The sequence below is a fragment of the Rhynchophorus ferrugineus genome, unplaced genomic scaffold, assembly GCF_030347505.1.
Source record: "Rhynchophorus ferrugineus isolate W39M unplaced genomic scaffold, kcgeb_rfMv2 rfM4, whole genome shotgun sequence".
NCBI lineage: Eukaryota > Metazoa > Arthropoda > Insecta > Coleoptera > Curculionidae > Rhynchophorus > Rhynchophorus ferrugineus.
Genome location: NW_027472583.1, coordinates 37,194,750 through 37,222,646, shown reverse-complemented (window position 1 = coordinate 37,222,646; position 27,897 = coordinate 37,194,750). Strand labels below are relative to the sequence as shown.

General features: G+C 32.7%; 2 protein-coding genes across 3 annotated transcripts in view; one reads left to right on the top strand and one right to left on the bottom strand.

Moving 5' to 3' along the window:
• Nucleotides 1-27,897, top strand: part of LOC143195027 (putative JmjC domain-containing histone demethylation protein 2C) — a 549,561-nt gene that overhangs the window by 62,487 nt on the left and 459,177 nt on the right. The gene's annotated exons all lie outside the window — the stretch shown is intronic.
• LOC143195722 (uncharacterized) lies at nt 7,021-10,319 on the bottom strand. Its single transcript, XM_076403154.1, has 3 exons — nt 9,775-10,319; nt 7,084-9,672; nt 7,021-7,034 (listed from the first exon to the last, which is right to left on the bottom strand). Exons 1-3 carry the CDS (start codon nt 10,187-10,189, stop codon nt 7,021-7,023), a joined length of 3,018 nt encoding a protein of 1,005 aa, XP_076259269.1. The 5' UTR covers nt 10,190-10,319.

Genomic DNA, 27,897 nt, shown 5'->3' with positions numbered 1-27,897 from the left:
ATTCCTGATTGTTTGATTTGGGTGTTTTATTGGAATTTGCTTATTTGTAGGGCATATTACACAAAAATATTAGGCCTAAAAGTTCTTCCTCTGTATAAACTTGAACCGTGCTAAATTTCACACCTCTATAAGGGAGGTAAAATTTTCGCTAAGTCGATTAATATATAGAAGATACTGTGGCGTCAGATGATTCAGCTAAAGAGATTGAGCATATTATTTAACATAGTTTATTACCCTTCCCAACATAAAACTTCAATGACAATCTCAATTCTTCAACTTTATCGTTTCAAAATCATAGAAAACAAGAGACAACATTGCCAAGATTGAGTCCGTTGTTCATTTTTTATATAAAATAGATGACCCGGTCAACTTCGGTGATCATCTACATCTATATTAAAAATTTTCTCCGACAATAACAATAACCACTAGTACATTTACCAGCAGTTTTTTGTCGGGACTGTTAACGATATTATGGCTCTTCTTTCCCAGAATAAAACACTGTTTAAATGAAATCATTAGTTAATAAAAGTTCAATTTTCTATTTAAATTTATATTTAAAAAATATAACAAATATAAATAGTTATATTTAATATTAATTAAATTTATTATTAAATATACAAATTAAAGTCTAACCATTAAAAAACATTAACAATAATCCAGTAACACCACCCATTCCGTTCACGACCGAGCTGCCGCCGCCGCAGGAACATTACCATCGAGCAGCGGATAGTTTCCCTTTAAAACCCGGACCGGGGACGGCCCGCACGATAGCGCCGCGAGGCCTTAAAGCGCGATAGAGCACCAGGCGAGATCGTTCCCCTTGAAAATATGGATCGCGCGTCGCTCTCCACATCGACGACGACGGCGGCGGCGGCGACGGTGACGTCGTCCTCGTGGGTTCGTACGGGCGAACGAGCTGCCTGGCGGGCCTCTGGGTGTGCGCTGGTGCTGGTGCTGCTGCCGCTGCCCTGTTTCGTTTAGCGGCGCGTTTCTGCCTCGTCACCTCCGGGAGCCGTCGCCGAGAGGGTGGTCCGGGAGGGCAGAGGGGGCGGTAACTGGAGGTTATGATGGTGGTTTGAGGCTTTGCAGGTTTTTTTCGTTGTTGTTGTTGTCATAGTAGGGTCGATTGGCAATTTCTTTACGCTTGAAATGATAGTAGGGATGCATACATTTTTAAAAACATCGATATTGTGTTGTACAGTATGTACTGGGTTGGTAAAAATGATAAACAGCTAGGATAAAGTGTGACATGAGTACATGGTACGAAGGCATTGCAACATGCGACGTACCAGCTTCTGCCACAATACTAACAATGGTGGACTTGCAATGACTTCAAGGGAAATAGACGAGCGAGATCTTACCACTATGGTTAGTAAGCCTCACTAGGGTAAAAGCTAAATCACAAATAAACCAATAAATAAGTTGTGCAGTCACTTTTACAAACTCTGGCTATGATGAACGTGCATTACACTATGTGTTCGCATTACAAGGAAAAAAGTTAAAGGCAAACACTAAGAGTCTTTAAAAATCACTTTCGGTGGCGTTTATCAATATTATCAATAATTTTAAATATCCACTTTGGCATCAGTTCCTTGCTTATAAAAGAATTATAATTTATTCCTTATAGTTGCAACTACAAAACGCGATTGTCAAAATTAATAATAAAATAGAAGATAATAAATGAAATAAATAGAATAGAATGAAGTTATTGTGTGAACAAACACACCCGCTAATTCAAGTAGTACACCGTATGGTGAGTACATATCTGAATATTCGGAAGATACATTACTCCATAATATCTCCGGATTTGGTTCATGCTCATATTGGCTACATTTAAGTTTAAAACAGAGAATAATCCGAGTTTGGCGCATGCGTACATACAGCTTTATTTACTTATTTTTTTATCTTGATTATTAGATTTAATGTTGAATATACTAAGCGGGTAAATAGGTTCAGGAAGTAAATAAAATTGGTAACATTTGGGAAATAACACATTTTATTTAAAAAAGTATTGAATAAAACAAAATAATAAAAATATAATTAATATATGTCCAGTTATTCTATTTTTATAAAAGCACCATATTTAAATAAATTTACATATTTGAACAATTAACTCCAAGAACCATATAAATAAACATTACCATAAAAAAACCAAAGCCGTTTAAATCCACCGCCCATATAGTTAAAACCAAACGAAAAACCAGCACTATATATCTCCAAATATAATCTGTACTATTTTTTGATCCACAAACCCCATTATTGAATTAAATACTTCGAGCTTTTGATTAACATATTGTACATTTACTAGCATAAAACTAATGGATGATCGTACTTTAAACCTCAAGTACATCTCAGTCAATACATTATTATATTTACAAAACAATAATTTATTTACCTATACTCTTATATAATAATGCTTTGTATTTCTCTTGTCATTAGATCATTAGAATGTCTTTGATAGTTTTATATTTTGTTTATTTGATCCAGGTCTACTTTTGTTAGCAAATTTAATTATTTCAAAGTATCACTCTAGACTGTTCCTATAGAACGTATAGAACTACACTGTTCGTAGCAAAATGCTATATAATTTCTTCTTCTCTGATTCTCTGACTTTCACATTCTTCGACTTTTACTCTCAACAAATTCTAGCCGTTAACCCTTTTCTTAGCTATAAAATAAAATTGAAATCATTACTAAAATATGTTATGTTTAAAATAAATGTATAATTATTACCAGTTACTACAGTTTTTGCTACTATTCTTGATGGACAAATCTCATTAATGACTTGACTAATTCCAACACAACAAGAATCATATTCTTCTCTGTTCTTGTTATCATTAAATTCTGGCATATGTTGATACCTATTCCAGGTCGTTGAAATTGATGTGTTATAAATTTGGCAGCTAAAATTCCGACTATAAATAAAATTGATGCTGTTTGAATTTTGTAATTTTTAAAAATGTAACCTTACATTTTGCACTTACCCTTGTTCTTCCATATTTTAAAACCAAGGTATGTTAGACGACAAGAATAATACAACAATACAATTATTACTATAGAATTATTAATGTAACACAAAATCTAAATGTTCTAGGTTTTTTGTTGTTTTGATATGATCAACCGTACCGATCGACTTGTAACGAATGGACCGCCATTAGAAAAAGAAGATAATGTGGTTTCATATAGTTTATACTATGCAGGAGAATGCGAACGCGCCAAATCTGGAGATGTTGTGGAGCAATGTATACTATGCTCAAGTCTGTACATACCAGTCGAATCAACAGAGAAAAAAAAATGTAGTGACTCTGAGCATCGCGTATAACAAATGAATTGTTATAAAGCTCTAACGTCCTTCGAACATGTTGTTCAATGAGTTAGCTGGTGTTACTAAAATCAGACTAATATTTCTACACAATTTTAATATTCTATATTTTATTTAACATAAATAAAATCTCATGTGGCCATTCGTTCTTGGAATCGCTACAGATCGTTTAAAATAGGCGTGTCAGTGACGTTTTAAAAATTAAAAAAAAATTTACAGCCTACTGTAAACAAATTCATAATATAGTCGTACCGTGGCAACCCTCTGGGAAGTGAAATTCTTGAAACCGACAACAATGGAAAACACATTACCTTCATGTGACCGTCATTGCAAGTTAGTATTGGCAGAAATGAGTGGGCTGATAACCTGACAGAGTGGAGTAACCGCTCAGTAGGTAAACTGGGTCCAATACTTACGCATCTCTATATATTAATCGGCATAGCGAAAACTTACCCAGAGGCTTGAAATTTGGCAAGGTTACCCAACAAATCAGTAAATTCCAATAAAATGTTTTTATAGAAAATAATAGTCTAAAATATTTTAATTTACTGACAGGAAAAAATAATAAAGTACTCTTGTATCAAATAAGCCTGTTTTTTTAATTCAATGTATTGTTTATTAATATATATTTTAGGTGAAAAATGTGTATAAAAGATAAAAATTATATTAATACATAAATGAAGTAATGAAAGCATGTAGATAAAGTTAAACTACCAACATAATTTGCCTAGATGGAACACATGGGATAAGGGGAAGCCAATAGTTCATTTAATGATTATAAATACATTACTTTGATTCTATATTTTAAAATGATTAATTGTGTTCATTATTGTTAGTTTATACACAAATATGTATTGCTTCATTTCATATTCTAAGTTTATAGTTATAACATAAAAATATATAAAAATCACATATACTTATATTTGATGCTCTGAAGTAGTTGCAGTTCTGAAAATAATCTTACTTATGATACGTTTGTTGTAATGTTCACTGATGCAGTCATTTAAATGTATTAATACTTTGTTGATTTTTAGTTGAAATTAAATTAAATTAAATGCTATTTAAAAAAAGTTAGTGAGTGTCAGTTCTTGAGATAATTTGCATGTATTTTAATATACAAACATTGGTTACTGTAATTATATATCAAATATATTTCTGACCTTATATATGAAAATATTAAGTTATTCTTTATGGTCTGTTATGAGAGACATAGTTAATTTTATAAATTGTTGTCGAATTTCAATCAAAGGACGATCACTACTGTGTATTCACTCACTACAGATACATGTGAGTTTTTACTAAAATGAGACCCACTACCTACTTGCATAGTATGCAAGTGTTCTTTAATCATTAAGCAAGTCCTGACGGGTCTGAAACCATGCCTTTAGACAACAGATGAACGTTGAGTGTTGCCTACGTTTGAATGATATGGAAAGATGACCTTTTTGGATATTTCAAGCTTGGCTGCCTATATATAATAGTCATTATTCATAAATCATTCCTATACTTACAATTATTGTTATATATTTAGCATATTGTTATGTTATTGATAAACTTAACCATGTTAGTTATGTTTAATATCAATTTATGTTATAATTTATTTAAACTGCCAACAATTAATATAAACTTGCAACCCATGTGCATCCTAAAAAAACAGTGGGGGTATTGTTTTCAATAAATAAATTTGAAGAAAGCAATGAAAATCTTTGTAAATAAAACTTATTCTGGAATATTTAATATGTTAGGTAAATTTGCGCCTTCAAAAACAATGGCTTGTAAGTAGGTTAGTTCGTTTGAAAACTGTATGTACAACATACAATATAATATTGGAGGATTATTGATCGACCGGAGAAGATTCAGTAGAAGCTTTCTCTAGATTTAGTGAGTAATATTTTAAGTAAAATTTTGGGTTTAAAAAGGCTCTATGCACAATATGTACCGCATTCGCTGATAATGTAACAAAAATAAATTTGAAAATGCCTCTGTCAACAACATTCGGAATGATTTAGAAATAATAGTAATAATTAGAAAAATTAAAATTTTTGTTCAGAAACCAGACATGTATTATTGTCAGGTTTTTTGAAATATAAAATAATTTTGTTCCTGGATAATAAGTAGATTAAACTATAAACTCCGGTTAAACTATAACCTTTTTGACCATTTGGATTTAAGAATTTGTAAAAAAATTACTATCAAGATAACACAGTTCAAAAAAGTTTGGCTTTTTTACACTATATTTTATTCGTCGAAAACTAAACTAGAACCATTTTTATCTATCAATAGTTATTTATCAAAGTGTGTTATAATTTCGCACATAAAGATAATACATAAGGTGAATGTAATTTGTTTGAGATTTATCTCATACTATCACCATAAATGCTAGTATTTTTTTGTTATATTTTGAAGTCTCCGTTTTGCGAATTAGGGTTTATCTGAACTGGAGGTGTGTTTAACGCAGGCTCTGAACAATAGTCCTCGGCCACTTAAAAATCATTCCAGAAGATATTCGGTCGTACCATGTCTGATTACTGGCGTGACTGGGATGGTTCTTGTATGCGGATCTTACAGTCTTGCTGATCATAAAAAAGAAATTACAATCTTGCCGTAGCGGGATTTAAAGGTCTTGTCGCTTTGAACACTGCAACTACCAAGCCAGCTGAATGTATTGTGGAGGAGAAATATAAGTCTTTATTGGACAATGTTAGCTTATTATACTTAATGTATGCTGCAACTACTAGTAGCTAGGCATGGTTTAAATTTATATTAGTTACATAACAATAATGCCGTATATATTTATATGAAACACTAGCTGACCCGACAGACTTCGTCCTGTCAAAAAGATTTGTAATGTGGCAGTTTTTGTGCCTACGTATTTTAAAAAATTCTCCTGAACAGAACCATCACCCTGGTGATAGGGCGTTGTGAATAAAAAATAATTAAATAAAACATATATAAGGATTGAAAAGTAAGTAATCGCTTTATTGTTAATCATGTCAATCATAATTATTATTATTATTATCATTGTAGTGCTTTGTGGTATACGATGTTCTTTGTTTGATTACCTGGCGCATAGATAAACAAATCTGATGGTTTTCCAACACGGGAACAGGCAACATACAATTGACCATGTGAGAAACATGGGTTTTCTAGATTAATACCACAAACACTTAATGTTTGCCCCTGGGACTTGTTTATAGTCATAGCAAAAGCAAGCCGCACTGGAAACTGTAGTCGTTTAAACTCAAATGGCACATCAGTCGGAATCATTGGGATGCGCGGTATGAGAACATCTTCTCCTTTATACTTTCCTTTGAGTATAGTTGCTTCTATCACATTGTTTAGTAATTTTTTTATCGCTAACCGTGTACCGTTGCAAAGACGCGGTTGGTTGATATTTCGCAACATTATAACCACCGATCCAACCTTTAATTGAAGATTGTGAGGTGGCAATCCTGGCAAATCCAGCGAGTTTAAAAATTCCGGTGGATAGTTGACTACATCATCTTGATTAGTAGCCGAATCAACTGATTTATATATCCTCAATTCGCCTGTAATTTGTTCTTGAATTTTGAAATTTAATTCATTTACATCTATGTTTTTTGCAGCCAGTATAGCTCGTTCGCTCAACCAATCATGGTTTCTGTAATTTTGAGAAACATCTGGAAACACCTTCTGAATAAGTTCATCTTTTGATCGAGTTAACTGACAAAAACTTTGAGGAAAGTTAATGCAGCCAGTCAACATGTCTGTAGGAAATTTGCCATTACCAATGTCAATGAGTTGTTTAGAGAATATGTTTCCAGATTGGTCATTTTGCAACTCGACACGCATATTCTTGCTTAAATGAAGTACTTTGACATGTTTCCACAAATTGGAGGACTTTAGACATGCATTGAGTTCATCAGCTGGCGTTGATCGTGGAATCACTGGCAATGTTTGACGAAAATCTCCTGCTAATAAAAGCATTGCACCACCAAATCGGTTATTATTGCTACGTAGATCTTTTAAGGTTCTGTCTAAAGCCTCCAAAGATTTTTTATGTGCCATCGTGCATTCATCCCAAACAATCAATTTACATTGCTGCAAAACCTTTGCCATTGCAGAGTTCTTCGAAACGTTGCAGGTTGGAGTTTCATTGCTTTGCATATTTAATGGCAATTTTAGTGCTGAATGGGCTGTTCGACCACCTTCAAGCAAAGTTGCTGCGATTCCCGACGAAGCGAGTGCAAGTGCAATTTTATTTTGTGAGCGAATTGTTGCTAATATTAATGAAATCAAAAAAGTTTTTCCTGTACCACCAGGTGCATCTAAGAAGTAAATCCCTTCAGTTTCATCATTTGTTACTTTCATAAGAGTTTCAAATACATACTTCTGTTGTTCATTTAACAGTGGAAGATTTGTTTGAATTAATTCTTTCAAAGCGTTGAGATCATACAGTCTTTCTCGATGCAACTCTTGGTTAAAAGCGTCATGCATTGGACGATTGGACGCGGTCAGGCCTAATTGAATTAATAGTTTGTTTGACATTATCAAGCACATGTCCTCAATTGAAATCAATGCTTCATTGTAAATTTCTTCACTGATTTGTATATTTGGATTTCCCATTCTATTCCGTATTTGATACAAAATATCATCACACATATAATCTTTGTACTTCATCCACAAATCAATTGGGTTTGATGGGAAGCATGTAGATATGATTATAGAAAACAATGTTCGTATTTGATGAGCGTGTGATGATATTACAGCATCATTGAGAGTTTGATCCCAATGAGCGTCATTTTCAAGCAATTGCAAACGTTGACAGGCTTCTCTGTAGGATCCACACAATTCACCATCAACAGTTCGTAACTGTTGGAATGATGTTGGGCCACGTACATTGACTAATAGCAGTCGTAAATAAAAACATTCATCATTGCTTGGATGTACTGAATAAATCCGGCCAATCGCACCGGTGGAATATACATCTGTATATCCTGGAACTGGTTTTCCTTGTTTCCGTCGTATAAATCTCCTTGAGGATTGATTCCAGGTATAATATTTTGGCATTTCAGAATATAGCAATGTTTGTGCGAAATCATCGTTTTGGCATGTCTCAAAAAAACTGGTTAATGTAGTAGATGGTGGCTGAGCAGCTCTTTGTACTGCGTTCTGTGCTGTAAAATACACTCTTTGTCCATTTTCTAAATGTACAGCTAAGTGAACAACAGAAGGGTGTCTCTCATGAATAGGAAAAGAAAATATTCGCCAAACTGCTTCATTACTGCTAACATAGCGGCCCATTTGGTATTGGGTAACTTCATCATTAGAATTCTCTGCACCAATTCCAATCACAGCCATATCACTCCCTTTGGTTACATATTTGCAAATGTATTTAATCGATTTCACTGAATGGCAAGATTCAACGTTGATGTGTGCTTTGAATGTCTTTGATAAAATGGGTGAATATGGAACAATCCAACGATTATCTATTTCAATATCTTGTTGATTTAATTTGACAATTGTTGATTTTCCATTGTCTGCTGTCGATCTGCGACGATACAATGGATAACCGTCATTACCAGTAATTGTTTCCGATATTAATGTCCGTGGATATCGTTTTGAACATTTACCATCCATCATACACGGTGAATTTTGATTAAGAGTTCCACAGGGACCATGTATCATGTTTTTGATAACTACCTCATGCAATCCAGGATCTACTTGTACATTAGGGATTTCAGCTGATATCACTGCATCAACTTCATTTGGCCTTATCTTTTCAACCAACCAAATCAAAATGTGTGCATGTGGCAATCCTCGTTTCTGCCACTCCACAGAATACATCCAGCAGCGTGTCTCACCAAACACATTATGTTTTACGATGAAATTCATTAAAGATTTCAACTTTTGTCTAAAGACTCTGGCTGTAATATCATGACGATCAATGGGTGATTGCCCAGGGAATAACTCCTGCTTAATTTCTATCCATTGCGGATTGCATGTAAATGTGATGAACAAATCTGCTGTACCATAATGACGAACATACGACATGGCATCTTGAGCATATTCGTGCATATGCCGAGGGCTTCCGATGTATGTTGCTGGAAGAATAGTCATCCGACCGACATTCTGTGCATTTCCATCAGTATTAATCGCATCTCGAAGGTGAATATACTCTTCAGATCGGAGTTTGGTTTGATTCAACCTGATGAATGTTAATCTCTCCGTTTCAATTTTAACATACATGTCAACAACATATTTGTGATATAATCGGCGACATTTCAATATGTGATTATCTTCATTTTCCCGAATCATTAGGCGGTATGAATAATAGTTCATTGAACTGACTTTTTTGTTGGTTTCAGAACCTGTAAACAGATTTTGTTTTAATAACATTCAAATATAAAATTAAAATACATAATATAGTGACTGAGATATTATCGCCATAGCTAAACTAATATTTTAGTTACCTGTAATGGGATTTATCATTTTTATTGAGAAATCGTAGCCATCTTCACCTTGCCAAAATATAATGGGATATTGCAGTGCATCATATGAGCGGTGTGTTTCCTTTATACGTTGTAATTGATCATTCCGACGATGTAAAACAATATCACGGGATTCCAAGTTTTCTCCAACTACAACGATAGCAACTTCATCAATAGTTGGTGCATTAAAACGTCTTGTATGTTGACCTGCAGGTGTTTTATCAGCTCTGATTACAATTTTGTGATTATCGGATGGCATCAGATCCAGGGCAGTTTTAAACAATATAATCAATTGATTGCGTTGATGAAATAAATTTTGTAATTGTTCTACAATAGACCTTTTTACTAAATTGTTATGTGCACAACGCAGATCAATTTCTTGTGGTGAATTGCCCATAAAATAAATTTGCAGGAATTTGTTGTCGCTATCTGACACTGGTAACAGTGAACCTGCTCTGTGATATATTTGCCCTTGTATCTGTAAATAAAAAAAATATTATGGTGTGGTATAAATTAATGGATTGTCAATGATCAAACTTAAATAATATTTGATCTTAAAAAGTATATATTTAGTTTTAACTAATATCTATCAATTATAAAATATAATAAAAGTGTCACTGAAACTGAATCACCATATAATATGATGACTAAGTGATATATTTCGTAATGATTAAGAAATTGAAGATTAGTAACACATCTTAACTTTGGTGACAGAAAATTTTGTTCGCTAAAATAATTATGATTAACTGCTATAATACATACCTTGAAAGTTGGCATAAAATTTTCCCGAACTGCATTTGTTGCCCCAAATGAAGTCATTTGAAAGCAATTGTTATATTGTTGGATATGTGTCAAAAAGTGTATAGAATCTGTTCCTATTCCTGAAACCAATGAGTACAATGGTTCTGGTGGTGGATCCAATGGTATCAATTTCACTTTACCATTTGCGCAACACAATCCATTGGCTTCGTTTTTGTATTTTAATGCCTTACAGTGTGAGCAAACCAAGTTCATAGAACCAATAACAACACATTGGTAGTTACTGTAGTCAATTGACACATCGTAACTGAAAGCAGCTCGATTCAAACTTGCGCGATTATTAGTTGAACGTCGCGCTCGCGGTTCACGCGTTTGTGATATCCGAATTCTTTCACGTTCATTTCCGTCGTCACGTTCTTTTGCAATACGATTATATCGGTAATTAGCTTGGTTTATAGCATTTCTGGTTCTTCTACCTAAATTGCTTCGTCTTATAGGAGGCATATCAAATATAAATTATTTTTTCACTAATCACGAACTAAACAAACACTAACTAACTAAACACTCTGCACAAAACACGATATACGAATTTGTTTCGTGTATCAGTTGACAATTCATCTGTCATCTGTCAAAAGTCATCTGTAACAGACAACTTTTTTTTTTAAATTTGATATGACTTGAACTCAAATCCTTTTAAGCCGTACGAATTGTTTTATTTATTTAAAATTTGAATTAAATTTTAAATAAATAAAAAATTTTAAATAAATAAAACAATTCGTACGGCTTAAAAGGATTTGAGTTCAAGTCATATCAAATTTAAAAAAAAAGTTGTCTGTTACAGATGACTTTTGACAGATGACAGATGAATTGTCAACTGATACACGAAACAAATTCAAACAAAAAGGGCTTTTTTTAGGGTTTTTCCAGCAATAATTCTAATTTTTCTCGCCGTAGAAACCATCCTTGAACTTCAACGAACATTTTAAAAAAAGATTTGGCCAAATTGGTCCAGGCGTTGTTGAGTTATGCGCTTACCATCACATTTTGCGATTCATTTTTATATATAAGATTAATGTACCTCGGAGCGACAACCTAGATTTTGAGCTATTTTCAAAGAAATTAACAGGTCAATTGGAAAGTCCCGGCCTGACACATAGATGGCGCTACTATAATTAAATCCATATGTTTTTTTGTTTAACATTAACCCTCAAAAGATGCGTGTATAAATTTGACAACTGTCGGATCATTAGTTTGTGAATTATAGCATTTTGAATGAAGCAACTTTTGTTATTGTGAAAATATGGATAAAAAGGAATTTCGCGTGTTGATAAAATATTACCACAAAATGATTTTGAATGAAAACGATGGCAAAAATCCATGAATTGGGCTTCGAATTGCTTCTTCATCCACCGTATTCTCTAGATCTGGCCCCCAGCGACTATTTTCTGTTCTCATATCTCAAAAGAATGCTCGCTGGGACGAAATTTTCGTCGAAGAGGTGATCGCCGAAACTGAGGCCTATTTTGAAGCAAAGGACAAATCGTACTATAAAAATGCTATCGTAAAGTTGGAGGGTGGCTATTATCAGTGTATCACCCTTGAAGGGAATTATGTTGAATAGAAAAAACTAATTTTGCCAAAAAAATGTGTTTTACTGTGGTAAGCTGGGGACTTTTCAATTGACCTGTTATTTTAAATTATAAAATTTATTGATATGCATTAAAAGAGTAAGACGTACTCTAAGGTAAAGCGCGATGTAGTAATAACGATCGACCACATGCTAGAACATCAGGAAATTACAAAATTTGTATGGAAATGCTTTAATGGGAAATACTTTAACAATTGCAAGGATGTCGAAGAATGGTTGATTGATAACCTCAAAGGATGTATGATTTTTCTTAAAATTCAACTATGAAATTATCTGGTATGTTGCATGAAATTTAAACTAAATTTAAATATGCTTATACTTGATTTATTGATACAAAATTTGAGTAATTTTATCTTTTAGTTTACGAATTTATTACGAATTGTTCTTATTATTCCTTTTTTTATATCATTGACTAATTTACATTGATTTGGTACCATTTTCACGTATCGAATTAATATATACCGTGTGTTCCAGTGGGAAACTTTAAATTTCATAATTGTGCCTCAATGTTCATAATTTCTGCAGTTATTATTCTTGATGAAACGTTGAGAATTAAGACTTATTTAATATCAAAATAGGTTTGATATACATTTTTTTGCTTTAAACTTTTTTTAGTAACTGTTAGTTTGCTTTTACTTAATTTTACTTAATAATTAATAACTTTAATTATTGAAAATATGGAAAACCTCGTTTATAAAACAATTTAATCTTTTATATGTCTGTGTTAATTTAGTTTGTAACATTTGAAGAAAATGACCATTTAATAAACACCACTGACTATCGATATTAAAAAAGGGTGAATGTAATTGTAAGTATGAGGAAATTCCTCCATTACAGTATAAACGCAGCGAACAGAGTTTTTTTTATGAATATCATCCCTATATAAAATTACCACTGGCTGAAAACGTTTGCCAAGAAAACAAATAATGTGAATATTGACAATGCATCATTCTATTTATCAGTAGTAACACATAGATGGACAAATAAAACATCCTCCTTACTTATCAGATTTAAGTATTTACCTAAGGTAGAAGAATTATTTGTGAAGGAAAACAGTCTAGTCAGAAGAAGAAATTAATACTTAATTGATCTGTTAAGTTTTATTTTGAATATACTCTTTAAAATTAGTATTGTATTGTAAAAAGTATTACTAACATACTGTTGTACTTGCATCAAAATACAAGCAAGACGAGCGCGTGATAAATATACAAATTATAATTAAAATTTATATTTTAAGTATTATACTTAAACTAAAGTTAAGAGTAAATACTCATACACTATACAAAATCATGTGGTTTGGCTTGCGTCAATCTTCTAATTTCCTGTGCGTTGTCCACTTCTACATTGCTGTGATTTAGTAACCTTATTTCCTGATTTGCCTTCGAGCAGTTCTTCGTTGGTTACGTAGTGATAAACATTGGTAATTGATCGAAACACTTTTGAAAGCACTGATTTGCTGTTTTACTGCAACTCCTTAAATCCAAACAGGTTTTATAATTGATTGATAACAACTATACTTGTTAACGTAGTAATTCATTAACATTAAAGTATTCTCTAACGAATACTTAATATAATGAATATATTGATAATACAATTTTATTATTTGGAGGTGCTGCCCAATAGTGTGACGTTCCATAGTGATTTTATAAAAGTCATTTTCCATATTTTTAACAGATTTCGAAAAAGCAGGAGGTTCTATGTTAGGCTGTATTTTTTAATATATTTCCGTCTATTGTGGGCCGATTTCAAAATTCCTTTTTTTTCGAACGAGTGTACTTCCAGGGTGGTCCCATTGAAACCAAATCAGGATCTGTTGGAAGGGGGGGGGGGGTATATCGATGAAAACGCTCAAATTTCAAAGGCATGTACAAAGTTTTCACATATTTGTTATCTAAAATAATCAGATATTTGTGTATAATGTTATTGCTGAGCTGATGCGACGGAAAACCCGAAGTCGTTCAGTGCAAAAGCCATTCAGTTTGCTTTTTAAGCACTAACTATAGCATATAAGACCTCGTAGATATATTTCTAGACAACTGCTTCTATGGTGTAATGGTTTAGCTCCTAAACGTAGGTCGCGGATTCCCGGCGGGGACAATAACTGTTTGTTATTGTTTAGTTAGAACATTTGTCAAATCACCTAGGCTAGGTAGCGGACCCCGGGCCTGCATCGCTCCTTATTTCCAATCATTGTTTATTCCGATTTTTCCTCATATGGTCTGTGCCTTTACTTGACAATGGGTATTATAATATTAAATAAAATAACTACGTAGTTTATTGAGTAAATAACTAACACTAAAAAGATATTTTTTTATAACATCTTAATTATAAATTATTTTATTATTACATTTCATTTGTACTTATATTAATTCACAATCAAGACAAGTGCGAGATAAATACATCAATATGTATTCCTCAATTATAAAATTTTAATAACTTAAGCTATAGTTTACACTAAAGGTATACACTTTATATAAGTTCGTATGGTTTAGTTCGTGCGTGTTGTCCAGTAGTTGTATTGCTTCCACGTTGGTATAATTTAGTAATCTTCTTTCGTGTTTTAAGGCAAAATCTTGGATAATTTCGCAAATCTATTTGATTTCAATTGTCAATTAATCGAAGAATTTTGTTTTAACAGCGTTGGTTGACTAGTTGATTTTAATTTTTAGCGCAACCCCATATTTACACCCCATAAGTCTAAATTGGCTTTATAATTGTATTATAGATGAACCTCTTTGATTTTAGATCAAGTTGAGAGTATCTTCCGACTAATCAGTATAGTCGTTTTATTTTGGTTCTAATGTGTTTTGCTTTTTGTCTAACATGATGTTTCCAATGTAGTCATCATCTCATTAGTCATCAGCTTGACAGTAGCTGATTTAGCTGATTTTGATTTTGATTTGATGATTTTGCTGGAGGAATAAGACATCCATTGAGTGATATAATTAAGTTTTTATTATTTCGCCGAAATGCAAAATCAACATGAACATATTTGGAGCTATTAAGTTGAATTTTCGAATCTTTTGTCTAACATGATGTTTCCAATTTAGTCATCAGCTTGACGGTAGCTGATTTAGCTGATTTTGATTTTGATTTGATGATTTTGCTGGAGGAATAAGGCATCCATTGAGTGATATAATTAAGTTTTTATTATTTCGCCGAAATGCAAAATTAACATGAACAGATTTGGAGCTATTAAGTTGAATTTTCCAATCTTTCGTCCATTTGTAGATTTTGTCTCAGTCGTCAGTTGGTTGCAAAAAATACAAAAATAATCATGTAATATTGTTATATACAAAAAATTATATTACCAATAAAACAAATCTAAATTAATATAAATGTTTGGATTCGGCACCGACTTCAAAGTAATCAGTTGGTAGTAGTTAAAATAATATTGTAAGTATATAAATAGGTTTAGGTAAGTGTTAAGCTAAATTGTGTGTATACACACAATTAGTAGACAATACGTAGACAATATATTAGTACACAATATAGTAGAATATAAAATAGGTGTAGTAGATAAGTTAAATAGGGTTTTTGTTTATTTTTGTTTTATTATTACAACGATTTTATGTACATATTTTATTTTAAAAAAAATTGTGTTAAAAATCTGATTATTTTTTAATTTTTAGTGAGTTCCTTATTTATTTTGTGAAGTCGGTTCAATTTTTTGTCAAAAATATGATTAAGTGAATCTTCCTGTAAAATGTCTTGTTCTCTCATGATTGTATGTAAATTTACATCTAACTTGTACATTTAAGTATCAATTCGTTTTCCTAAATTATGATATATAGTGAAAGTAATTTCCCATATTTTTAATATAATTAAGTGAATTTTTGGGTTAAGTGCGCTTTCATGACGGACAAATAATAAAATTTCCGATATAAATTTACATCTAATTTGTACATATAAGCATCAAATATTCGATAATTCCATTTTGAATATCTGCAGGTCAGCAAAATTAATCGAAAGGTTAGCCACCGTAACGTGGATATTTTTAAACCTCAAAATATCCTAAATCAGTTCGAAAATCATGTGCCAGTCACACTCAAAATACATACGTATACCTTTTTTTAATATTGCACAGATACACATTATATTTATTTTATATGTTTGTATTAATATATTGACTTATTATATTTGGCAAAACTTTTCAACTGAATTATATAAGGGGTGTATCTGAAGTATCTGAATAATTAGCTATCATTATTTATTACCAATTATTTATCTTTTTACAGGTGATCAACGCACTATGTGGTTTAATAATATTATGTTAATACGCATAGCAATATTATTTAGTATCTACACATATAATTAAATAATAGGTTCATGAATGTATTTTCATAATTGTTTCAGATTTTAATTATATTTTTTTTGTAAAATTGTATTTTTCACCAACTTTCTTCCATTTTCACGGTGATACAGTTTCGAAAAAAAAAACGCTGTTGGTTTAGTAGCCATTTATCGAACCATTTTCGCATATCTTCGGCATTTCAAAACCTCGTACTAGCAAGCCCTTGCAAAATCGATTCGATAAAGTGGTAATGGTGTAGAGTGCGCTATTTTCGGTGAGTACGCTGGATGAGCATTCAAACTGAATCATTGTATCCTTAACAACTTGCAACGTGTTGTTGAGTGTTGTCATATAGGAGCACGACTTTGCATCTGTTACTCACTATTGCTGCTCGTTTTTAGCAATAATACGTTGTTCAGTTTGTTCAATTGACGTCGCTCGATATCTACGGTAACAATATCATTGCTGATCTCACCTAATTCGCCATTAAAAACTCCTCTTTGTTTATCTGATAAGTAATGAAACGTGGATGTTGAAATTATTCGAAATGGCATTCCCAGTCAATTCGCGTATTGGCAATTTTCCCTCCTTTAGGATGTTTTCCATATCATGTAAACGTTCCTCTCCAGATATCCATGTGATAATGGAGGGTGGGCAGGTGGTTTTTATAATAAAACTACTGGATTCTACTATGGTTTATTCGAGGAATCAGCTCAGAAGCTCATTTAATTGCCCTTGAATTAGGACTCTTCCTTCTTCCTTAGGCCATACTCGTGGCAAGACTGCCCTGATTTTGCGGCCGCTCCTCATGTTATTAGGTATGTGGGAGATCTCCGTATTTCTTGGAATATTTAAAGGAGGCCCCATCTCAACTACTTACGGCCAATAAATAACTTATGCTCACATCCATATACAGATACTACGCTGAATAATTTAATAATGCTAAATGGAAAACTGGTATTTTCATTATTTATCAATTGAATCCAGGAGTTTTTACGTAGATACTTCGTATTTTACCAATAGATTTTGGGGATCAAAATACATCCAAGCACCTAATACCTATGTTGCGAAATTAATATTCGAATTTAAATAAACAGGGAGTAAATTTTTTATCGAATTTAGAACATCTTATATATATTGGTCTGCGTTAGTTGCATTATTTAGTAGATATAATACATAAGTTCTTTTTTTATTACTCTTCGTGAGTCCACAATTTGCTCTATTGGCAATAAGTATTTCTTATGTCTATATTATACATACATGGCATGTAGAAAATCACTTCATTAAGCAATATTCTGTATAAAATATTATCTTAATTAATTAGTCTTATTCTAAAGCTTAGTCTAAAGTCTTCATATGTCCAGTAATCAGATCAGGTGGTGTTAAACGTTTTAGTCTACGCACTTCACTATCACGTTGCATAATTAGCTGATTAGCGAATACATTGGGATGCACTGACACTCTTTCGAAGTACTTCACACAAACACGTTGAATTACACTCGTTATAGGTTCTAGAGGAATATCGCGTTGTATCACTTTATTTGAAATATAGTACGGAGCATTTAATGCGCCATGTCTTCAACCATAATTGTATTTGCTCCAGGTGGGTTTGTAGGTTTATTGATGCTGTGACTGGATCTTCAGGGGATGCTAAGATTGCTGTATCATCTGCATTTGTTGCCACAGTAGTTATTTTTATGGTGGGTAGATCAGCCGTATACAGAAGATACAGTACTGGACCCAGTACACTACTTTGCTGAACTCCTGAATATATGGGATTTAATTCGGTATGTTCATCGCCTTGATTTACAATAAAATGTCCATCAGTGAGATACGATTTTAGTAACTGATAGTCCGGATGAGGGAGAAGTTTCTTTAGTTTAACCTGCAAGCCCGTATGCCATACTTTGTCAAAAGCCTGAGATATATCTAGAAAAGCAGCCGAACAATATCTTTTGGCATTTAGGTCAGCGTTTATTTTGTTTACAAGTCTATGCACTTGTTCTATAGTCCCATGATTATTGCGAAACCCAAACTGATGTTCTCGAATAATTTTTCTTTTTTCTATTATATAGTTTAGCTTTTTATAATTTCTCGAAAACTTTCGAGATTATCGGTAATAAACTTATAGGTCGGTAGGAGGTCATATATTCTGGTATTTTTCCTGGTTTAAGAATCATTAATATTTTAGCTACTTTCCAGATACTAGGGAAGTAATTAATTCGTAGCATAGCTTTAAATATAAATGCTAATAGTTTTATACCCTTTTCTGATAGTTCTTTTAAAATTTTGCCATTAATTAAGTCATAACCAGGAGCTTTTTTAATATTAATCTCTCTCATTATTGTTTGTTTAACTTTTTTGACCGTTAATTTCTCGTGCGGTAAATCCATTTGAAATGGCTAATCTAGAAAGCTAGTCATTTTATTTTTATCATCTTTATGTAGCTGAGACTAGAAAGGTTTAAAAACATTTTTTAAGTATTTTGAGAAAATGTCGGCCTTCTCTTTATTGCTTCTCGCCCAATTATTTTCGTTTGTTTTAATAGGTGGGTTATGCTGCTGGGATCTCCTAAGCTTTTTTGTTGCCTTCCACAACGAATAGTCTGTAGCCTCAGTTGATGTCAAGTTTTCTAGGTATTCTTGAATGCCTTGGTTTTGTTCAATTTGGATTAGTTCTTTCATAATACGTTAGTGCAATACTTTTTATATTGATAGTAGATTGCTTATCTTCTTCATAATTATCAAATTACTTTGAATTAATGATATTGGTACAGAGAGAGTGGGGAACAGAAGAGAGAAATATGCATATACAAGTGTACATTTTAACAGGCCCATCATTTCATCATAACGGAATACACTTTCTTGGTGTTCTACTAACCATATTGTGGAGCTATTCATATTTAATTTAAAGGAAAACTTCCAATCACAGAGTAATAAAAAAAACCATAAGTATACTACACAATACTCAGTTACAATAGTTTTTCACGGTCGTAGATTCCTTCGTATTGAAGAAGAAAACTAGAATCTGAATGAATCTTATGAAAACATGAATAGTTGTAGACTATTATCTTCACTCGAAAACAAGTTTATAATTGAAGATACACATATACATAAATAACATATGCTCAAGTCATTACATGATGCCTATAATATATTTATTTCGGGTACAGCTTAATACTGCTAGCGCCATCTATAGAAAAATGGTCGAATTATAAAGAGAATTATAAAAGAGTATTGCATAAATTATGCTACCTGTAAATCCCCCTAAATAAATTCAGTCATAGTGCTATATTTTAAAAAATATTGTTTTCAATATTTAAAAAAAATTATCGATATATCAATGCAACAACCACAAAAAGTGTTGATATATTTTTAAACAATATCGATATTTTTTCCGCTTCTCTAATATTTAAGATATTTTCTAAATATTAATTTTTTTCAATGTCGAAAATTATCGGTCAGCAAAAATATCGATTTATCTGCAAAACTATCAAAACTGCTTTCAGCATTCCTATTGCTCTTCTACAGCAGCTATTACATTCTTTTAATGAAGATCATTTTTCGCGAAATAATTTAAGTTGTGAGATATCTATATCAGGGGTGTGCAACTCTAATGGTAAGTAGAGGGGCAAAATTTTGCATAGTGCAATCATTGGCGGCGCTGACAACGTGAATTTGATTGATTACTTATTAATAGTTACGTAGAAACCTGTAAGGAAAATACTTTGCTTTGATTGGTCTGCCATTTCGCCTCATTACTTTGTGACCTCACATTTACTGGCCAATAGTATTTAAATGAAAATCAAATTTAATTTTTAAAATTAATTTATTAAAATAAAATCCTATACAAATATACATAAGTGTAAATAATGTAAATATTTATAAACAAAAAGCAAAAAAAAACAATTATGAACTCTATTCTATGCAAAATTAAAATATCTATAATTCTTCTATAACACCTTCTCATATTTGTTTAGTGCTATTAATTATATGGGATCTATTAAGAGTTCTAACTTATCTTGATATATTGAAGGTAAACCTTAAATCGTTCCCTGTTGATATTACATTAACTTCATTAAACCAAAAATACAATCACACCTCATAATAACTTTTATGGACTAAAACTATATGTTTTTTAAAGATATTTAGATTTCAGAGTATATAATCCGTCGAACTACTTAACATAGAATGTAGACAAATATTACATGTTGCAATTACAAATATTACTTTTTCAGAAGTTTTGTTAAATAGCCTGAAATAAGACTAAAATACAATATTAGACTGTTGTTTTTCTCAGAGCAAAGTTCTCTGGAACTGAAAATATAGACTCAACTGGTGATTTAACAACCTCAAGTGGTACTAGATCTCCCGTCAAAAAAGGATATAAGTTATCTAACATGTTCATCTTCATGACCTCTAATAGATCCAACAAAATTCTTTAAGCAATCTTAGTTAAGATTTGTTAAACAAATGTAGTTATTTGTAAATTTAGACAAAATAGATTTCTTTAAGGTAATAAATCCCCTAAAAGTAGTAATTAAATTTTTAATTGATGGCACCGTAACAAATATTTTCTTAACAAGGCAATGAAATTTAAATATACAATAGCGCTACTATAAAATTATTGAACATTGATTGTTCTAAAAAGCTAAAGTAGTACAAATATTTTAGGGATATTTTACAATTAAAAGTAGTATTTATTACTACTAATTATCCAGTTATCTTAATTATTCTTGTAAGACTTCTTTATGTAGAGACATCACCACACTGCCAGCATACGAACAACTTGGTAGATTAATTGAATTTTACTACTACTAAGATCTTCATAAGTAGGTTTTGATTTTCTATAAACAAACAATATATAAACAGACATGTAGTAGATAGATAATTCTATATGTACCTGATAAAAGCAATGTTGGATATGCAGTTACCCTAATACCTCTTCGTGAAGGAGGGGTAATTCTAAATTTTTTACTAAAATGTCCGTGACAGAAACCATGACGTTGATATATTTGCATTGTGGTTTATCCGGGTAACTTACTACTATTTACTTGATCAACCCATTTTTGGAAAGGAGCGAGATCATGCTTTGGGAAAACATGTCTAATTTCGGTAGTAGATTTTTACCCCGGTACACTACATCTTTTACTACACTGACGCATTGTCATCAATGTTGATATTATTACTCCATAATGATTAATGTAAAACAGAAAATATGCACAACGTAAAACGAAGATTTCTTGATCTAACAAAAACCAAAACCTTCAAACAACAAACTTAAAAATGGACGCCCATAGAAAATGCTGACTTCACACAATTTGATGGACCAATCACGTTCCATGTTGGTGGCGGCACCAGGAATTTAAACTAGCCAATCACAATTTGCGATCGCAGCGCTACCATTGATTGAACTAAACAAAACATTTCCCCAAGGTCGCCTATACCGTGAAACTTCGTATCAATATCGTTGCGTATCAATAGCTTCACAGATGTTCAAACAATCGCAATCTGGGTCTTTGGATTTGATTGTCAACTGTGATTCTTGATCGAGTAGCTTTAAAATCAATATCGGAAAGAAACATGAGGGATTGTGTTACGTGTTCTCCTAAAATAACATAGATGAAATAATAACGTTAGAGCATTAGTTCTATTGTTGTCGAATAGACGGGGCTTCATGAACTTAAGAGTAGTTGGGGGAAGGTATGGTTTTGACGGTACTTCAAAGGACCACAGGCCGAAAATTCGGTCGGTTTAATTCGTTAGTATATGGAGAAATGGCAGATAGGTCTGGGAGTTGTCGATATATATCTCAGGACGGAATGAGGTTAAGCCTGAAAACTGGGACGAACGCCAGTTAATTGCTCCACACATTTTAAATAACAGGTTATTTTCATTTTGATTGTAGTAGTATTTACTTTTTCAGGCTATATAGCATGTTTTTAATATTTTTTATATTGTCATTCCCTATTTGATTATTTTTAACCAGTATGCTGTTATCCTGATGAACGTCTTCGAACTCGAATGAATCGTTGCTTTTTGTAAATCTATTTTGTAATTTTTTAAGAAGTTAAAAATTCATAAAAAATAATTTAATTTAATTTAATTTAAATTTTAAAATCAAATCTTTAATCTGTACAAAAAAATCTTTTGAAATTACTATCATATTATATTATAAAATATTTATATAACATTTTAGAAAATTTAACCAGTGGGATCTGATATCCGGATTTTTTAGTTAGATGTCTACTACTACACCAACGCAACAAAACCAATACGCTACTGTTGAAATGCCGCATTATTTTAAATATTCTTTAATAGCCATTCTGACTTTGTTAAATATGCGTCAATTATCTATTTTTGGTCTGTTGTTACTTATTATTAAAGCATGGGGTACTGCAATTCGAATTATATTGCCATTAATAATCGAAGCTTCAACATTCAGCATCAACAGACATATAATAGACACAACAAAAATATCATGTTTTTAGTTTTTATTTGATATTGGTATTCCCTGTCTGTAACACAAGTGACTATGATTCCTTTTAACCAGTATGCTGTTATTCTGATGAAGCTTTCGATCAGCAATGAATCGTTTTTTTTTAAATATATTGATTATAATAATTTGATTATAAACAGTATTGATTTTTTATTACAAATAAATTGTTGTGATCAGATCTTTAAGAAAAACTTTTAAAAGTATTATTTTATCAAGTTTTCGTATAACATTTTGGAAAATTCATTTTGGAATCAGGAACTAATACTCTATCTCTAAGCTTCAAGAGCTGTGCTGGCAAATATATGCCGTTATTAACTATATTTCATAGAAAGTGTTAAAATGCTTAAAACACATATCTTTAAATTTAACACACAACAGAGTAGCCACATTTCAGTCAAGTATGTTACTGAAACTTACTCAATTATTATTAGGCATTGGTATTCCATATTTTACACTAATTATTGATCTATATGAATGTCTGTAAATCAGAGAACAAACATATCTTGATCCTGTCTTCACCTTAAATTATGGCTATTTATTAAATGACAGTAATTTATCTTGTTTACACTTCCTTTATATACTTATTCCTTTATAATTTGATAGTATAAAGGTAAAGCTAACCCCAAATGTTCAACCAAAACTTACTTTTCTTCATCTTCGTTATTTAATATTTAACATATAGAAATACCAGGTGTGGGGGGAAATCATTACCGTTTTTTTTTGGAAAAAACAACATAATTTTCAAAAAACAATAAAAAACAAATATTCAAAATGTTAACTATTTGATTCTATACATCATGTCCATCGTTCAGGCTATTTATGCATCCCAAAAAAACTGTTTGTTCTTCTAAGCAAAACCATTCATCGAGCCATTTTCTAACTTCTTCGAAATAGGCGAAGTGCTGCTCTGCAAGCGTGTGTCTCATTGATGCGGAAAGTTGATAGTCGGAAGGGGAAACGTCTGGAGAGTACGACGGGTGTGATATTATGTCCCATCCAAGAGCTTTGGACGCTTCCTTAAGCGGTGAGATGGCGCATTATCGTGCTGTAAAATCACTTTATCATATTTTCGGGCCTCTAGTGGACGTTCAATCAATACATAGTTAAAATTCATCATTGGGTACCATTTGTTGTAGATACCGATCACTATTAACTGTTTCAGCAAGTTTCAACAGTTCGTAATACACCACGCCGCTTTGGTCCTATCAAACACAGAGCATTGTCTTACGACCAAAACGATTTGGCCTTAGGGCGTTTTCAAATCTACCGGCGCCTACACGACACCGATATCAGTGGACCGGTAATCACACGTAAACAAATGGATCCCTTTCACACTCGCCGATATGTCCGTATCGTGTCGTTGCCGACACCGACATGTCGGCGGGCAGCAATCGGTCCACTCGTGTCGGCGCCGATTTTTATTGTGTACAGAGATATTTTAAATATTTTTATATGATGTTGTAACACTAATTGAATTAGTGGAATCAAGGTCTTCTATATGGGACAATACTAATGAAAATGATAATTACAAAATACCGTGCCGTGCCGATGTCGTGTCGTGCCGTGGCTTCGTCGGTGCCGGCAGATGTGAAAACGCCCTTCGAGTCGATCGGCCGGCTTTGCCAAGTGATAAACATGATTTTTTGTGCTTAGGGGTTTCAAAATTTTCATCACTTTTCATCACTCATCACTATTCAATCCAAATGACTACCGATCACACCTTTGAAGCAGCATTTCAGATAAGATTTTTCGATTTTCCACTTGCGTGTCATTCATTTAATGTGACACCCATTTTCTCATCTTTTGGATTTTCCCCATTGCTCGTAATTGGTCGCTAATGCTTCTGTCACTTTTTTTTTTGAATTTGGGTTGGGTCTTCTCTTGTAGTTTCACATCTTCAAACTTTGTCGGTCTACCAGAATGTTCTTTATCTTGCACATTAAAATCACCACTTTTGAATTTTCTAAACCACATCTCACATGTTTTAAGGTTAGAGTATGTTCACAGTAAGTTTTTACTAGCAAACGATGACTTTCAGCTTTTTTTCAGGCACGAAACCTGACATTTTCAGAGAGGTATAAATCCATTATGACGGTGTTACTTTCGCAAAATATAACTTTTATAGTTTTGAAGCGTGATGTTAGTAGTATACAATTACATATGTGTCACATCATAATATTGCGTATTTACCGGCAATGACTTTCCAGTGCACCTAGTATTAACTTTTTAGTACAAATATTTTTAATACATTAATTAACAAGTGCCATAAAAAGAAAAGGTATAACCATTACAACACAATCTGTAATTGGAAAATTCAAAGGCAAAGCAAGATTTGCGCGGAGTACGCGGCTTATCCAAAATTGAGAACAATTCTTCCCCATAGCTTTTTAAGTGGATGTTCTATTTTGACGTCGACATGCGATGTTACTTGGGATGTAATGTAAAAAACATATTTGTCACAAATTTCTTCAAAAAGTTGCTTTCAGGGAAAACCAGTAAATATGTTTTTACTGCTACATGTTTAAAATATTCCCAAATGTATTCCCGTGTTTTAGAATAATTTTTTCAATATTGCAATTTGTATACGACACAATGTGCATCTGTAATATTTATTAATTACTGTGTATAACTTGTCGTATTGTATTGTAACTTAATAGATCTATCGCTGAGTGTTCTAAAACGCTCAAAAGACCGATTGACCCAAACAAAATGTCAGTAAAATTAGATATATATTTTAAATGATTTCTCGCTGGAGAAAGACTGTAAAAATTAAGTGATACTCACTAGGTATTTGAAAATTAAAAAGATGCAGTCCAATTTACCGACGTCCTTCCGATGGGACCGTTCCGATGCGAAATTAGGTCGACCGTTTCGGCACAACGAGTGATCGTCCGCTTCCCCCCACCGACGACCGTTAACGACCCCTTTCACCCGTCGCCAGCCTCGACAATCCCGCCGCGCTTTGTGTATTTTATTTCCCACACCGCTGTCGGACGGTTTGTGGCGCCCCCATATCTCGGTCCGTGACAGCGAAGGAATCTTTTTCTCTTTGATGGGGCGCCCGCTATGATCCCTCGTTCACGCCTCACCGCCCGCCGACACTATCTCTACCTATCGACTCCCCTTCCCGCCCGCATGCCACATCGGTCGAACCCGTGGCGAATAGGGGTTAATGGGTTGGTTCCAGGGTGGGGCGCCAATAATGGGCTGCAGGTGAATTCCACCTGTCGTATATACGAGGGTGAAACGAGAAGTTTTTAGCATTATAATTTATAGGAATATTTATTATTTAAGGACGACCGCTATATATAGTAATAGGTAATGCTGGCTTATATTGATCATATTATGCTTAGAAAATGTTACTTTAACACTAAGTACTAATATGGTCCATCATGTTGGATACCCTATAGCTTGTTTTGACAGCCAAATAATAAACTAGATTACTAACAGGTCAACCATAGTAAAACACATTTTTTTGTCAAAATGAGTTTGTTTATTCAATATAATTCCCTTCAAGGGTGGTACACTGATTATAGCGACCCACCAACTTTTCGATACCATTTTTGTAATATGATTTGGCCTTTGGAAATTTCTTCCCAGCGAGCATTCTTTTGAGATCTGAGAACAGGAAATAGTCACTGGGGGCCAGATATGGAGAATACGGTGGACAAGGAATCAATTCAAAGCCTAATTCATGGATCTTTGCCATTGTTTTCACTGACTTGTGACACAGTGCATTGTCTTGGTGAAGCAGCACTTTCTTTTTCGTCAAATGCAGCCGTTTTTCAGCTATGTTATTTTTGTTTCATTATTATATTTAATTATATTTTGTTAATAAACGGAAACGAAAACGACAACTTTGCATTATACATTTTTATGACGTGCATTGGCTGTTTTATTGGAAAGACTATATTTTTAAAATAAGCCGGCTTACTAGTTATTTAGCAGAAACAAAAACATAACATTTCAAAATTCGCCACGTTAAATAAAACACCAATCAGAAGCGCTACGAAACATTGACGCTACTTGTCGTCTTCTAACCATCATTTCCGCGTAGCGCGCTTCTATTCTATTTCAATTATTTATGTTAGGTTTCACATTAAATGAGGTAAAATATTGAAGGATATTAAGTAAAGATACTATCAGTATAACGCTTGGCAAGAAAATTAAAAGAACAATCGTTAGTTCGGAACTGTGAGAATAGTATTATTGAAATCAACTGGCTTATGTTTACTAAAACGAATAAAAAATATATCTACTAAAAATTTTATGGTGGTATCAATCTAAATGAAACCCTGCCAAATACAAAAAAGGGTTTAAATTATGTAAATTTGATAATGGATGTTTAATTTGCTTAAACTTTTAGCAGATCTGCGTAATAAAAAAGTGTATCCGGTATTGTATCAAATTATCTTGTAGACCAAAATTTATAAGTAGACCAAAAATTACAGTTGCACTGTAATACTTCATCTAATACTTTACAAAATCTGTGTTTAGACATGCTTTAACGTATTAAGTTCTGCTATAAATTCTTATATAAACGTTTTCCTATAAACTAAGTCTCCGCTTGGTTTTTTTACTTTTCTTGACTTCGGTGACATTTGGTTCATACATGGTCTATATGTATGTATTTTTTGAAATGTTTGAAACTTCGGTTTACCATAATACACATACAAGGTTGATAAAATCACATTGTTCACTCAAATATGTATCAGTTACCGTTAACCTGGCCATCGGCCTATTTGATGTACAAGAAACTAGCTATTTGATATTGAAATTTTATTATCTAACCAAGATGTGGTTCAATTGACACTTGTTGATGGCTTGAATGTATTTTTCTTTGTATTTTGAGAATATATGGTCGTTGAGTGTTTAGAAGTCTGGTTGACATTCGAACGACCTTGTA